The sequence below is a fragment of the Chamaea fasciata genome, unplaced genomic scaffold (genome assembly GCF_029207755.1).
Source record: "Chamaea fasciata isolate MVZ Bird 193981 ecotype frontalis unplaced genomic scaffold, bChaFas1.0.hap1 SCAF_1, whole genome shotgun sequence".
In the NCBI taxonomy this organism is placed as follows: Eukaryota; Metazoa; Chordata; class Aves; order Passeriformes; family Sylviidae; genus Chamaea; species Chamaea fasciata.
The window spans coordinates 111822909-111838943 of record NW_027094086.1 but is presented as its reverse complement, the minus strand read 5'-3'; the positions used below and the strand labels follow the sequence as shown (position 1 = coordinate 111838943).

At 41.1% G+C, this 16035-nt stretch overlaps 1 protein-coding gene across 1 annotated transcript in view; it reads right to left on the bottom strand.

Annotated features, from left to right (window-relative positions):
* The window catches only part of OSBPL10 (oxysterol binding protein like 10), a 113964-nt gene extending 105233 nt beyond the window's left edge, over nucleotides 1-8731 (bottom strand). The window contains exon 1 of the mRNA XM_066194035.1: nucleotides 8385-8731. Coding sequence (XP_066050132.1) covers nucleotides 8385-8674 — 290 coding nt within the window. The 5' untranslated portion in view covers nucleotides 8675-8731. The remainder of the gene's footprint in view (nucleotides 1-8384) is intronic.
* Nucleotides 8732-16035: the final 7304 nt, after the last annotated feature.

Sequence of the window (16035 nt, the reverse complement as noted above, 5' to 3'; positions counted from 1 at the left end):
TTAAGGCACGTACAAGTGCTGATAGCCAACAGCAACCACATTTAGCCTGCAGGAGGGCCCTAAACAAGCACCAAGCACATAGCAATTACTACAACACACCAGTGCATCCCTGTCTTTTATTCTGAAGACTCATACTCCAAATTTCAAACTGCCATTTTAACAAAAAAAAAAATACCACCAGCAAAACTGTTAGGTTACACCACTCATACAGTGAATGACAAAAAAAGGATAAGGTTCATCAATATTTGGTGCATCCAGCTCCTCTTCATCAGAAACAATGGGCAAGCACCCAAACCACAGAAAATTACACATCAAAGGCACTGAAAAAGTTAAAAGATGGAGCTAGCCTCAAAATATAACTAAATGAGGTTATTTGAGTGAATGTATTTCTAATAGGGTTTTTTTGGCAATCAGTATTTGACTTTGGAGTGCTTAGCAATGACCTACATGGGAGGAAAAATTTCCATAAAGATTGCTGATGATATGAAAATAGGCTATCATTAGCCAACATCAGGCTTTCCAATACTTTGACAATACTGTCAAAATAAAATTATATATCTAGTGACAAAAAAGTCATAATTACAAGATACAGGATTCACCTGGAAAAGAACTGACTCATAAAAATTCAGGGTAAGGGAAACCTACTGATTATTTTGGTCAAAAAATTCTTCCAACTAATAATAACTTTCCTCAACTATATATTTAAAATTACTGTCTTCCTAAAGAAATAATTAACTGCTATTTTTACCCCCTCAAAAAACAAGGCCTGCATGCACCATGAGAAAGCCCAAGAAAGATCACTGGGGATATGCAAAAACATGCTAACTGTAGAGCGAGCAGTCTGCAGGTTGACAGCTATCACAGCAATCCTTTCCAGCACCTTCCCAGACAAAAAAAAGGGTAGTGAACTGCTACCCTGCATTTTGACATTCCTGGCACTCACTTGGGTGGTACTATACCATATGTTCCTGGATCAAGTTGTATACTGGATACCAGGAGAAAATGGTGTAACAAGCACCAGAATGTTGCAGTTTAAGTAAACAGAAAATAAAAAGAGTGTGGGTATGGAGATACCTGTCTGGAGAACCCAAGCAGAACCAGGGAACATGAGGTCTCAGTGTTGTCTGTAATCAGACTAACAAACTTAGGAGGCAAAACTAAAAACCTAATTTTAAAAAAAATAACCAACAAAGACCTTAAAAGCTAATGGTCTTTGAACTTTTTAAGCAGGGAATAAATATTGAGTTGGAGCAAACAGAATGCATTATCCTCGCATTTGATCCCATGCGCAACTGCAACTGAATGCATACACAGTTCTGGTGTCGCACATAAATAAAAACTTTGAACCACTGAATAACCATCAGGACTATCATAAATTACTAAAGTTACTGGGAGAACTGACTTGCAGCAAGAAAAGTGCATTGGTCTAGATACTCCAAACACAGACAAAAGATAACCACCTAGCCTGCCCAAAAACAATGAACGGAGAACCCAAAGGTGGTAAGAGGTATCTTCAGTCCCACGTAATGAGACTCAGTGAAGAGTTAAATGCTGATACACACTAAGTACAACAGGCAGTTTTTTAAGTAGTGATTAACTCTGGGTAAATTGTTCCCATGATGAAGAATCCTCTATCACCAGAAGATAAATTCTCAGATCAATATTCAAAGAGAAACACAAGCCTAGACAGAACAGAAACCACAGCAAATACTATGGCTTGTGCTATACAGCTAAGTAGTTAAGAATCTCCACCTTTCAGCTTTAAATTACCTACTAATTAAATGCCATCTTGGAAAGTGAAGCACAGCAGCATTTAGACAGCATTTACGGCAACATTTTTATATGTAACAGTTAAGTACCAAGCAAAATTTGTCTCTCTGGATTACGTTCCGAAAAGTAATCAAATATCTCAGGAAGATACCCACAAAAGCCTCCAAGATCTAAAGCACAATGCAGAGATACTTGTAAATAAAGTTACATTCGTTTATTATATGGAAACAAACAGCATTTTTCAATGAATCAAATTCACTACTATTTTTTCATCATTCATTATAATACATATTTAACAAATACAGTTGCAAATTAAAAAGCCATCGTTATGGCAAATTTTAGCAACCTTTTCACTTAGAAAGTTCAGTCTTTTAAATATATCATGAAGAACAAAGTAAGAGTACTAGGTGAAGCTAAAGACTAAATAGATTCTTACTGAACAACTGGTTTTAAATATAAAATGACTGGGGAAAACTTTTGAATACTGATATACTCATAAAATTACTCCTGACACATTACTTAGTTTAACAACCAACTGTCACTTCTCCTACATTAACAAAATGCATATTCATAAATTGGTGGGGCTTTTAAAATGAGCCAACAAGTGCATGTGTGCTCCCTCTAACCACATTTATATCACTGCCTTGCTAAGCACAGAAATCACCATTGAAAAAGCTAGCAGCAAAATGAGCCAGTACTAACAAAACCCAGAGAAGGGCAAGCGCCTGCTTCAGTGCTAGTGCCAACTGACACCACTTTGCACTGCCTGAGAGCTAAGTGTGACATCTGGGTGAAAGGAAGACCACGCTCTATTTTGACTGTCACTTCATTCCCTCTGGTACAAGACTGCGCTCAGCCCTGAAGAGCACTCGCAAATCCCAAATATACTGCCTGAGCGAAAATGCCCAAGTCTCATCTGTTTCAAACAGATTTTTCCTACATTACCATCAAGCATCTTCTGCATTAGGTTATTATCCATCATATGAATTTAGCCTCTGCATAGGCATAAGCAGCCCCAATACCAAGTGACACAAGCAGCTGAGGAATAAAGAGCTTGGGTTACCTGCCTGGGGACAAGAGAAATGTCCATGGCAGCTCTCCAACCAGAATCCACACCCCCACAGCAGAAACCAATTCCTTAATCGCAAGACCATCCTTTTCAATTCTAGCCTGAGGTTCAAAGTTGTCTTCTTCCAAATGCTCCCTGTAAGCATTACTGAAGGGCAGAGAATGATGGATTTCTCAGCCCTTCTCTTACCTTGTTAAAATCCTTTCTCTGACTGCTGTTTGAAACGCCTTCTCCATTCTCCCAACAGAGCTGGTTTTAGAGGCAACAGCAAAAGCCATTCTAACTAATCAACCAGTCTGTCATAAAACCAGTTAGGTTTAATCAGCCACCAACTAAACAAAGAAAAAGTACTTAAATTTTCCTACGAAGAGGGATATACATTTTAAAAGATTGACCTATTCCTTTTTTACTTTCATTTGTTTTTCAAGTGAGCATTAATGATACTTAAGGGGGAAAAGTTTCAACAGCAAAAAGTGAAGGAAGGAGAGGAAGAAAAAAGAAAGCTTACATTTCAATGTGATTATTTTTGCTACACAGATCTTAGGATTAAGAAAACAGATTAGTGCCTTAATCCAAAACACAATTTACTAATAACTGACTTTTTGGCATTTTAAATTCAAAGTTTATTTAAGACTAATGACATACATCTTGATTTAAATAATGTAAAATATGCAGCTACTGAGTGTTTAGCACAGGAAACATCATTTGCTCCAGAGAACTAAAATAAATTTGGTTTAAGTAGATTTCTTCCTTTTCACATTGCCTCCTACCACAAAGAGGACCTACAAGTGAAGGAACAACACAGTCTCCAGTAAAATCTATTTTGCCAGCAAAATCTTTAATAGAATGTTAGCACCATAGTATAAAAACACCTTGAAATTTTCAGGTTTCCACAATTCCTTACAAATTATAAGCAAGGTTCCAAAATTCAAGGAGGAGATGCAGAAGAGAAGAAACAGAATACACTGTATCTCCAGCTCCTTAAAAGGGAGCCTCCCTGTTCATGGACTCTGCAAATAAATCCTGGAGGGTATTACAACACTACACAAAGCCCTGGATAGACATGCCACAGAATCACACTAAGATGAAAAAATACGCAGTGGAGGAGCTGGTGTTAATCTAATTCCAGTAAGAACACAGGAACTTCTCATTTCAGCAAACTTCGCAAACATGAAATTAAATTAATTCTCAGATACTATCTACTGTTAGGCTATTTAATATGGCTAATATGGCTTATTAGGAGAGTGGCTTATACTTATAGTAAAAAAACCCAGTTTCTTTCTGTAGGACAGATTTCCCTCTCAGCAGCCTTACAGGTATACCCATACAACCAGTGTCATATAGTTTGTTCAGTAACCACATACTAAATTTTTATACTGGAAAAATGCCCCAAGTCATTGCTCAAAAAACTTGACTGAAAGACTCAGAAAGAGGGGGAGAGAGGTTATTATTGTGTTTGAAGACACCTTTGTCAATTCTTCTAAGAGGTCACAATCTGTTTCTCCAGAAAATATATATATATATATATATATATATATATATATATATATATATATATATAAACAAAAATGGTACACACAGAGTTTTGTGCTACAGCACAATACACTGTTGACACATTTTGTCAGCCTATGTAGAAAATCCTCCCATAACAGCTGCAATTAGAGCAGCACAAGTTCTGTGAGCCAGTGAAATCAGCCCCTCAAGTGGCACTAAAATCTGATGGCTACCTGCTGCTTGGGACAGTGGTAATTAGAAAGGGTCTTTCTGTTGTGGCAGGTGTCAGACTGCAACTGTTTTGTGCAACAACACGAGAACAGAGATTACACCACAGCATTGGAGAGCCTGATAAAGATCCTGAGTGCAAAAAATCCCCAGACTGCCCCAAAGTACACTTTTTATTGACCTACAGGAAATGCAGCTAATCCCCAAAAGAAGTCTGATGGTGCCCAAGCACAAGAAGTCAGGGCATGATTCATGCAGGCTGGTAATACAATATATTTCCTGACGGTGAGAGGAAACAGGAGTAGGCCAAAATAATGCTTTAGAAAACAACTGGGCTACAGAATAACTTGCACAGAGCAGTTCACCTCAGAGAGGCGACAACATCCATCAGCCAGGGCTCCATTTATTGTGGTTATAAACCCAAATTTAAGTCCCAGCTCAAATGCAGCTGATACTTCATACACACTTGCAGGATAAAACCCTGCAAGTGTAAGTACTAAGTATTTTCAGGGGAAAAGCAAAGGGGGATGCAGACACCATGAATTCCCCACTACCTTGGGAAAATGTGGGTTGTAAATTTTTTCGATTTTGACACCCTACTCAAAAGACATGACAGTAATGTCACAGATGTCAAGTATTTCAATAATTTCAAATTAATTAATGAAAAATAGGTCTTGCATGCCATGAGATGACACTACAGAGACATGTTTGTCCATCAAATCCACGTAACTCCTGCTTAAAACACAAGCTCTACCCTCCCATACACATGTAACACGTAAATCCCAACAGAAATTATTCATAACAGTACTTCAGCTGAGAACACAATTACTCGTAATTTCATAGTAAATTCAGCCAGATGCCTTAATGTCTCCGACCAGACAGAAGTGTTCTTATGTCAAAGAGTCTGTTTCAGATTAAGCTCCGCTCTCTCCACGGTATCCATACCAGAATAAATCCACAGAAACTTAGAGGCTTAAGTGGAGACACTCCAAATGGCCAGGCCCCTTGACATCCTTCTCACACAACAAACTGTTTCAAAACAATGAAACAAAAAAACCAGTTTCCTTCTGCTTGTCATAAAGGTGAGGAATCACCTCACTCATTTCCAGATCAGGCTGTTCCTGATCTGCTAGAGTACAACAAATGAATTCCTTTAGTAACAAACAACAAACCCTCGGAAATTTTCAAAATAAGTAGTAATGCAGCTATCCCAATTGACTGACTTTGAGGCCTACAATAACTTCAGTTAATGCTTATAAATGAAGTGATATGCTTCAGTAATCATATTCAGTTGCCTCATCCAAAATCAAGACTATCTTGCATATGTCTGCTAAAGGAACATTTATTCAGAAGTGACACTACTTTATTATAATTCAAATTACAGTAATTGCTTCAGACTTGTAAAGGCTACTCTGCACACTAAGTGCTGGATAACCTAGGAAAGCCTTTCAACTTCAATACCACACAGCAAGAGCTAACATTAACTACATTTAAATTATTTAGGCTAATGGATAAGGAGCTTTAAAGAAGAACATTCCAAATCCATGATAAGTGAACTCTGTCAGTTTTTGCTTTATTTTTCCATTTTATTTATATTCACGCCATCTGGTTGTATTGATCATGCAGCTAAACAATCTTGTGTTTTTCAAATAAATGCAAAACTGATCTGTCTGCTAACAAATACACTGCAGGTGCCAGCTACAAAGTCACTTAGAGACTGTTACAGAATGAGCTCCAATTCACAGTAAACACAATCCATAACAAATATCCAGAAGGCCAAATGGACAACCATGCTCAAACTCATGGATCACTACTCATTTATTGAACACTATATAGTAAGATCAACTTCTGTGAGCCTCAAGTTTCAACTAATCTCTTTAGAACTTGCATCAGATTCTACATCCCGAACCACAGCTACATGCATCAACAGAACAAAGTGAGCAAACTAAAAAAGTTACTTATCCTAAAAGCTGTCTCATGAAAAACCACTTGCTCAAAAAGCCTGACTTACAGAAAATAAAACTGCCAATTGACAAAGGACAATAAAGCAGTATATAAAAAGACGGCTGAAAGTAAGCCAACATTAATTTCCAGCTGCTGTGGTAGAACTGCTTAAGTGACATTTATCTTTTTTCCATGATGTTTTCAGGTAAAATTTCTTGGACACGCACAGATTATGCACACTATTTCCAGCTGTTAGCCTTATTAAAGATTTAATGCTTCCCAATACAAAAAACAGGCAGCTTCAGACCCAAAGATTTACAAGCCATTACCCCTCTTTTGTAATTTCAGATTACACCCTTAAAATCACACACAGTAAAAGAGAGGGAGGTGTCAGGAGAAAAAAGGGGGGAAGGGGGCTTTTAATTTTTAGTCATGGATTTCAGTCCTACATTTTAGGTATCAAAATGTGTTTGTTTCTTAAAGAAAACTACAGGAGGACTAAATAAACCAACAAATAGATAAAAGTCTAACGTGCATCTAGAACAGAACTACAGTAACCAAATGACAGCGAAGGGCCTTTTCTATGTCTATGCTGAAGCAGTCAAGCTTAATAGAGACGAGTGTGTCTCCAGTTCATACCAAACTTGTTCATTGTAATTTATAGCTGGTACACCTACGCATGGCCTCCAGTGTATGGAATTAGACCAGCTCCTGAAATTCTTCAGGAAGTACTGCTACAGTAGTCCTAGCACTGATTTAGCCACACACGAGTCAACACCAGAGCATCACTGGCATTTATGCAACTCTGTCACTTATAAATGCTTTAAATTTACTGTCAGAACATCAAGATCCCAGCCATTCACGTGTTCATATTGCTTGTGATCGCCTAATGTAAGTAACAGCAGGTTTTGGTCTTTTTGTTAGTTTTATTAAAGGTCTCTGCAGAGCTCTATAACTAGTCCTGCACTTGTTCTCTCTATAGCATATTCCTCTCTTTAAAACCACCACAGTGTTGCTTTATATGGAAAAGCTGAGTTTTGGACACACATCTTTGTCCATCCACTAAGAGGATAAAGTTGAGTAACAAAAAGTAAAACATTGACATGAAATCTCTTTTGCTTTCAACAGATCCCAATACAGCACTATCAACTCCACAGTCTGGCTCCAACTCTAAAAATTTTGCACTACGACTAGACCAAAACCAGACCTTCCTCGGGACTTCCACAGATGCAAGTCAGCCTGTCCACACCCAACAAATTGCAGGACCTGGGCCTGTCACTGTATCAGCACAAATTAGGGCTTGTCAAACAGGTAGGACATAGCAACACAAGTTATTTTATTGAACACAAAGGTAACTGTTTCCACTGTCCCACCTCATAACAACAACAACAAAAAAATAATAGTAATAATCACAAGCATGACATTTTCCCCCATTTATTTTTGGGAGGCTCTCAGTTTTTCATTCTCTAAGTTATCCAAGCTAACTTCACAGGAGACAGAGACTAACGTGATAGAAAAAGGAGCTTTAAAACGGAACCCTGTCATGCAGGGACAGCAGCACGTGCAGCCTCAGCCCTCCCCTGCCCCGGCCCGCACCTGCGGCGGCCGCGCTGGGGGACACGGCTCCGACCCTGCGCCGGGCCACCTCCCCGCCGCCCGTATGCCAAACTAGGCTGGAAAAATAAACAAGTCAAACAAAAGGAAGGAGAGCGGGCGCAGAGGGGAATGGAGCCCGGCCTCGGGACGCGGCGGCCGGGGCGGTTCGGGGTCGGGTCGGGGCGGGCGGCGGCGGCGCCGGTTGCCCGGGCACCATCTTGGGGGCGGCCGGGGGCGAGGACGCGGCCCCGCAGCGCCGCCGGGGGCCGGCCCGGCGCTTTACCTGCTCTGCCAGCCCTGCAGGAGGTTGGTGTATTTGCTGAGCGTCCCTTCCAGCACCGACTCCCGCCGCCTGCCGCCGCTGGGCGCCTGCGCGCCCCCCGGGCTGGCCGCCGCCGAGCCGGGGCTGCTGCCGCCGCCCCCGCCTCCATCGAGCCTGCCCGCGGCTGCCGCCCGGCCCGGGAGCCCGCGGCTGGCGGAGGAGGACGAGGGGGACGAGCCCGCCGACGTGGGGCGGCTGCTGCTGCGGCTGCTGCTGTTGCTGCCGCCGCCTTCGCCCGCCGCTTTCTCCATGGAGCCCCGCGGCGGAGGCTGCCCGTCCGCTCCGGCCGCGGCTGCCGCCCGTGCCCGGCAAAGCCCTGACTCACAGGCGGCGCGGAGAGGGGCGGCGCCCGGGGGAGAAGGGGCCGGGCCGCGGCGGGCGAGGGAACCGCCGCGCCGCCTCCTCCGAGCCGGGCGTTGCGGGGAGTTGGGCGGCGGTCGGTGCCCCGCGGCTCCGCGGGGTCCCGCCCGCCGCCCCCCCGGGCGCCCCGCCCGCCCGAGCCAGGGGCAGGGCCCCGCCGCGGCGGGGGCCGCGCAGGGGCCGGGGCCGCACACACACACGCGGAGGCACAGTGCGAACGGGGAGAGGCACAGCACGCACACGGACTGCATGGTGCCCGCGGCCGGCACACACACGCACACGCCGTGCGACACGGGGAGTGACCCCAAAGGACACGGTGCCCGGCTGTGGGGCGGCCGTGCAGACCCGCGCGTGTGGCGGGGGCAGAGCGCACACCGAGACCGCCTCCGGCCCCGGCGGCCGCACCGCGCCCCCCGTGACGTGCCCGCCACATGACAGGCACTCACCCGAGCGGCGGCGGGATGGGCGCTGGGACAGCGGCGGACAGCGCGCCGCCCGGGCCGCGAAGCCTGCGGCTGGCGCTTGCACAGGCTGTGCCCCGTCCCCACCGAGGAGGTGACTGTCCGTGGTAGACTACACCAGCAGCACAGTTGTGCCCGCACTCGTGAGCTGGGTGGCGTGCCCAGCAGTCAGGAGCACAGTATTGGTGCTCAACCCCCAGCAGGTACTGTGTTATCAACGTACCACATCAGTCACGTCATTCATCCAGATTTTACCCAAAAATACTAGATGTCCACACCTCCTGAAAGGAGAGGACGTAACCTCAAGATCACATAACAAGCTAAGCAGGTCCTGTGCAGGTCAGCCCAGACCCACGGATCACTTCTGCGCCCATCCTGACTGTATTAGACAAGTGCCTCAGTTACTTACAATGTGTATCTTCCCAGCACACCAGAGATGTAACTACTCTTCTTGTCATTTTATATTTGTAGACCTGAAACGTAGAGGAGACTCGAGAGTCTTTGAAAAGTATAAACTGAGCCTTAGTTTTTGTGCTTTAACCCTGTGAAAGTTTTAACAATCCTTTGTACTAGAGATTTTTGAGTGTAGAGTATCATGTGTGCCTTCTGTTCTACACCTCAGAAGATAGTCAAACTATCCAAATCCACACACAGTTAGATATGTACATTCCACATATAAATCAGCATAGAGAGGAGGGATCCTAACTTAGATTCTCCCAGTTTTCTCTCTGGAAAATCCTACCATATGTGTTGTGGTTGGGTAGCTGAAATGTTGGGCAACCAGATCCTGAATTTTGGGTGGCTAAACTTCTCATGTTGTAGTTAAATACTAAGGCACTGCAGTCTGGAAACTTGAATTTTAGGATTTCATGGGTGGGACATATAACACTCAAATCTTGCTGTACAAAGATTAAGGACTTAATTATTTTAAAAAATAAAACATTTTAGAGTAACTATTTTTCCACATCAGTTACTTGAGATGTTCATGTAAAATTCCCAAATCATTGTTTACTATTGAAAGAAACTCCACTACCACAACCCAAAAGTCCTCATTCTTAGGCTCAACTCTACTTTTGACGACTACAGTTTTCCGGAAACATTTGAATGAGCAAGGAATGCTCCTTTGGGAAGCTCAGATCCTGCTTGGTGGAGATGAGACGCCTTCATTGTCTTTGTAATGTCACAATGACAGGCCAAAATTGTGGAACAATATGTTTTAATGAACTGTGTCACCACATCAGCCACTTCAACACATTACATGTATATGTTCTACATTATAGGTAATGAATGTAATATTTTCTGCCTTCCACAGAATTCATTGGAAGATAATTCTTCAGGTATTCGTCAGGAAAAGAAGTGACCTTACACAAGAATAGAGAAGCCTCTCCATACATCTCTGTACAATAAAATTCAAGTAACTTATCAGAAAGTTTCTGAAATAAAAGTGGTAACAGGCTGTAAGGGTATTATGCCCCCAGAGAGACTTGCCAAATCATAAGGCATGCTTCACTGCTGCTAGAAGGATTGCTGTGATGTGGTAACATAAGAAGTCCTCTTGTAGGTTATAAACTAGTTAGTAGATGGGAAATGAAGCACAGGAATAAATGGAAAATTCTCAAATAGAGGGAAGCCACTATGAGTTGGGTTCTGTGTTGTTCAGTATCTTCTTAAATCAGAATCTCTTCATTTGCTTATAGTTAAAACTAGAATCAAATGCGAAAAAATACAGAAGGATATCACTGTAGTGACTAAATCACTGATAAAATGGCACCTGAAATTTAATCTTGCTAAAAGGCAAAGTAAAGCACATGGGGAGAAAATAGCTTTTACTATGCAGGCAGGATGATCTATAAATTAGCTATAGCCTCTCAGGCAAGAGATCTTTGAGACATTTTAAATAGTCCTCTGAAAACTCCATCTCAGTGAGTGTTCAAGGGTAATCAAACAAACAGCTGTGATAAGCTCATTAGGAAAAACAGAAATAACAGCTTGCTGCTATATAAATCCATAGTACAGCCAGTATCTGTACAACCCTGCATTTATAATATTCCTTCAAAAAGAACAGAGTAGAATGAGAAAAGTGTAAATCCCAGCTTTTATATGAAGACAGCTCACTGAGCAGGGTTTTCAATTGAAAAAGAAACAACCAATGTTTAAAATTATATTGAGGTTAATAGTTATTTTTCACTGTTTCTCATGAAACAAGAACTATGGGGCAACTGGTTTAAAACAAGCATAAGAAACTACTTTCTCACATGGCTTACTCATAAAACTCATTCTTATGGAGATGTTTTTGGAGGCTAAATATCTAGAAGGATCTAAAAAGTAATTGTTCTTGAAAACCTTTAAACAAGGTTGACCAAAGTATTTTGGGTGTATATCAAGTTCAGAAAGGCATTAAACTTCTGACTCCTCAAAGACTGTTTTTACTTCATTGATTAATTAATCCCTGCCCTATTCTTAGTCTTTCTCTAAACACCTACTTGTGGAAGGAATAAAGTGCTGCACTAGAAAGACCTTTGGTTTAACCTATGGTATAGCTTTTCATATACTAAAGATTCCTTCTTCTTGGTCAACCAATGGTGGTTTTGAGTCAAACATTAGCACAGTTAGCAAATTTTATACTGTATTGAAGCAAAAGAATTTTTCATTCCGCTCATCCCCTTTCCCTTCCTAGTTTGTACATATTGCAGCCTAGCAGAGCTAGACAACCTTTCATAGCAATCTTGATAAGATTGAGCTTCTAACCTCATTTGTTTTAAGTTATTAATGCTCTTTAAAATGACCGAACCTGTATTTATTTTGCTAGCTAATGGTTTGTCCCAGTAGAGTTAGAGTTCAGGGTAATACACACTGACTTAGTCTGATGCAATACCACATGATGTATGCTTTGTTTCAAGTATTCTTAATTACCTATTTATTAATGCAACCTGCATGATGAAGGTTCACACTGTTTCCAAGGTAACACAGCTGCTATGTTACAGTCCTCCTTTAGAATGTTACTTTCACTCTCCTACCAAACCAAAATTTTGCTTCTTTTATTAAGAATCCAAAAGAATAAAAAATAACTCATTATTTATCCCGCCTTTTAGAAAGCAAAACACCCAGTAAGATAAGAAATTCAGTACTCTCTGCTCTTATCAGGAGACAGAGACCTTTCTCTGTCCTTTGCTAAACTACACAGTTTTAGCTTCTGGAACAAGGTCAGCTCATAATCCATTTGCTAACTTATGCTTCCTGGACATGTTGGTTTGGGTTTCTCTACCTTTTTAACACTCTCCTAGTTATCAGTTTTCTCAAATGACTTCCCAGTTTCATCTCCTTCCACCACCAGATTTCCACACAACTTCTTACCATCATAATTGTATGGAGGAATTTAGCTGTATGGTCTACAGAAACTATTTCTGTCCAGCCTATATTCAAGTATTGACCATATTCCATGGAAATGCCCCAAGGATTGCTCAGCTTTACCATCTCTTCCTTCTTGCCTTACAGAGTCCTTCTGAGACACTGCTTCATTTTGCATGAGCTTTGGAGACTAAGTCCACTTGTCACTATACTGTAGGCAATACTTATGGCAAAAACATATCACTGTGCACTTCTTTTCCCACTGTCCATAGGTGTCAGCACCGGAATGACTGGGACATTATCTCTGAAGTTCATCTCATGCCACGGTAACACCTGCACCAAGCCTACTGTCACTAAGGCTTCCCAAATATCCACAGCAACTGGAAGAGAGTGAATGCAGCAGGTGAAACAGTGCACAGCAGCGTGTTCTCCAGTCCTTAGATTCAGTGTCATAGGTTCCTGGGCTTGAAGGTTTAAAAGAAGCACTGACTCTCTAATCTGACCTTTTAAATAACACAGTTCAAGAATTGTAAATATTCTCTGTTATATAACTGTTTTACTTAGAATTAACCAGCACATCATCCATTAGTAGCAGGCTTCTAACCTGAGGATTTTGAGAACACAGAGAAACAGCCACTAACTCTGTAGTCTGCCAACTTTAGCATTAGCTTTGCTGAGCCAGTATCCATCTTATCCTCCCTCTGTGGGGCATGTAAGCCTGCAATGTATGCCAAACCTGCTGCTTTGCCACACTTCGTCCTGTTGTCAGCAGCTTCTTGTCCTCCAGCATAACCACCCATCTAAACCTCACTTAACTCAAAGCTGGTGACAGGGAAGCAGCGAAGAGAGACACGGCATATGGCAAAGAGCACCCAAACTACCTTTACTGCCAGGAACAATTGAGCCCAGGAGACAGGCACTTGCCTGCAGGTGAATATACTCAACTAGAAGACATTGCATGTGGGCTGAGGCTTCTGCTGTCACAGCTAGACTCTTACAGCTTGTTTACTCAGACACAGTGCACTGCTCTGTAATTTGCAGGTTAGACCAGTTGAAACAAAAATTGATCAAAATGGCTGTTCCTCTGGAATACAAACTTTGGGATGGTTAGCCGGAGAAAATACTAGTTTATATTATGCATGTTATGTATCTATTTGCATTGGATGTCATTAGATGCGCATGAGGAAGTGATGTGTGTGACAAACATGACAAAAGGTATTTTCTGCATGGCTAGAATAAACCCTTTGAACTGCAACAGGAAACAAATAGGAAGCCAGTACATAAAAAACTGAGCATAAAAAACTAAGTAAGGAAAAATATTACTTACAGTATTTATTGTGTATTTTAGCTAGTGAGAACAGCTTTATTCTGTGCCAACTAATCTTTGAACAGTTTTTATAGGCAGTCACAAATACAGTTCTTCAAAATAAATTCATTCATACATTGAGGCCAGAAGAAAACACTGTGATTATCCAGCATAACCAGCTGGATAACAGAAACCCTTTTTGGTTTGATGTGGAATTACAGATAAATATCAATATACCAAATCTTAACAGTCTGCCAGCATTTTTACTGCCCATTTTTCTAGCTCTGTGGTTAAACATTTAGGGATTCGAAAGGTATACTGGCCCACTAAAGGTCAAATTCAGATCCAAGACCAAACTGAGGTTACTCAGTGTTGCTCTCATATCTCAAGCTGGTGCTAAAGCTCTCTTTTATCCCACTTTTTTTTGAGAGCTGAGTGGTTCTAGTAGAATCTGTCTTATTTTAAATTTATTATTCATGTGGCATGGAGCCATATATCAGTGTAATAACACTTAGCTTTCTAAATGAGACATCTGTGCACCTGTAATCTTATGCCTAAATTGCAAAACCATTTACACATCCAAAAAGTATTACTATAGAGCATTTATGCTGCAGAGAGTTTATTTATTGATACAATAATGCTATTTTATGCCATTTGGGCTCTGGTCTCACACTCCACCAACAGCAATTTGTATAGTTGTTTGATATCAGCAAGTAGCATCTTACAGATTAAAAATCAGACTCATTCAAGTTGGACTGGTCTATAAGACCTGTTACTCACCTACAGCAGAGCTCTATTTTACTCATGTCATCTTTAAAAATACTCTTTAGGTAATGTTAAAATCTACCACACAATAGGACAACAGTTAAAAAAATAGAAAGAACTATGCACTAGAAATCAAAACCAAAACACAAACATTTAAGATTTTTTGGCTCTGAGAAAAGGAGGAAAAGTTCAGTCAATAAAATTTTCCAACTACTTATGCAGAAACTACTTTTGATTACTAATTTCAGTCTCCATTCTGCAAGCAGATTCATCTACAGAAACCTAATTAAAACAAATACAAGTTTCTAATGCAACATGACTGCCTCCTTTTTTACCTACAAATCTGCATTAAGAACACTTGTACGTATTTCAATATGTGGGATTAAAATATATAGACATGACAAATGACAGAGTCTGTTTGAACCACTTCCTGAAGCTGCAGAACCTCATATTAAAACATGCATAATGTTCACTCCATTTTTCATGACAATGTTTTGGAAGCTGTGCAGACTACAGATTTCCCAGTTCTTTATGAGTACTGTAAATACACAAAAAAGCAAGACCTTTCAAGCAAGTCATGACACCTATATTTTAACTGCTTTTTACTATCAAAATAAATCTCTTGTAAATTCAATAAACTACTGAAATACACTTTACTACTCAGTTCTAAATTTTAGCTCCTACCAATAAAAAACAGTCAATGAGCATGTAAAAGGGAGTAAAAGACAGTAAAGCTTGGGATTTTGTTACAGATTGGGGGTTTATAGTTTTGGGGATCAAACTTTAATTAACTCCAGAATATATCAGGTATGTAATTATCCCAAGCTGTGGATGACATCTTTTTTCGCCAGGGTTCCCCACTGAGTGATTTTAAGTTCAGCTGGTAACAGACAAATTATAAAACACATGAACCACAATTTTCTTACATATTACAATAACTAAGATTATCTTTAAAAAACCCAACAAAATTTAAAAGGGATGTGCTGCATATTGCCCACCTCATGCAAATGTGGTCTGTAGATTTAAAGCTGATATAACAGGCAATGTTATATTCAACAAGATCCCGCAGCACACACTGTTTTCTTCCCTGATTTTGAAGAACAGTATAAACGGGGGTTTATAAAAGCCTGACAAGATCATTTATCCAATCCTCTTCTGGTTGCTGGACAGAAGACAGACATATTTTTTCTCCCTCTTCTCTGGTGGATTTGCTTGTAATGCTTACTCTCTCATATCGTACTCAGCCTTGATGGAAGTATCCAGTGGAGATAACCTGAAATATGCAAAGAGCTGAATTATGATTCTGTCCCTCTGGTCTCTAAAACTCAGCCGTCAGCTTTGATCTTTGACTTTTGAGAGCCTGTACTGCAAA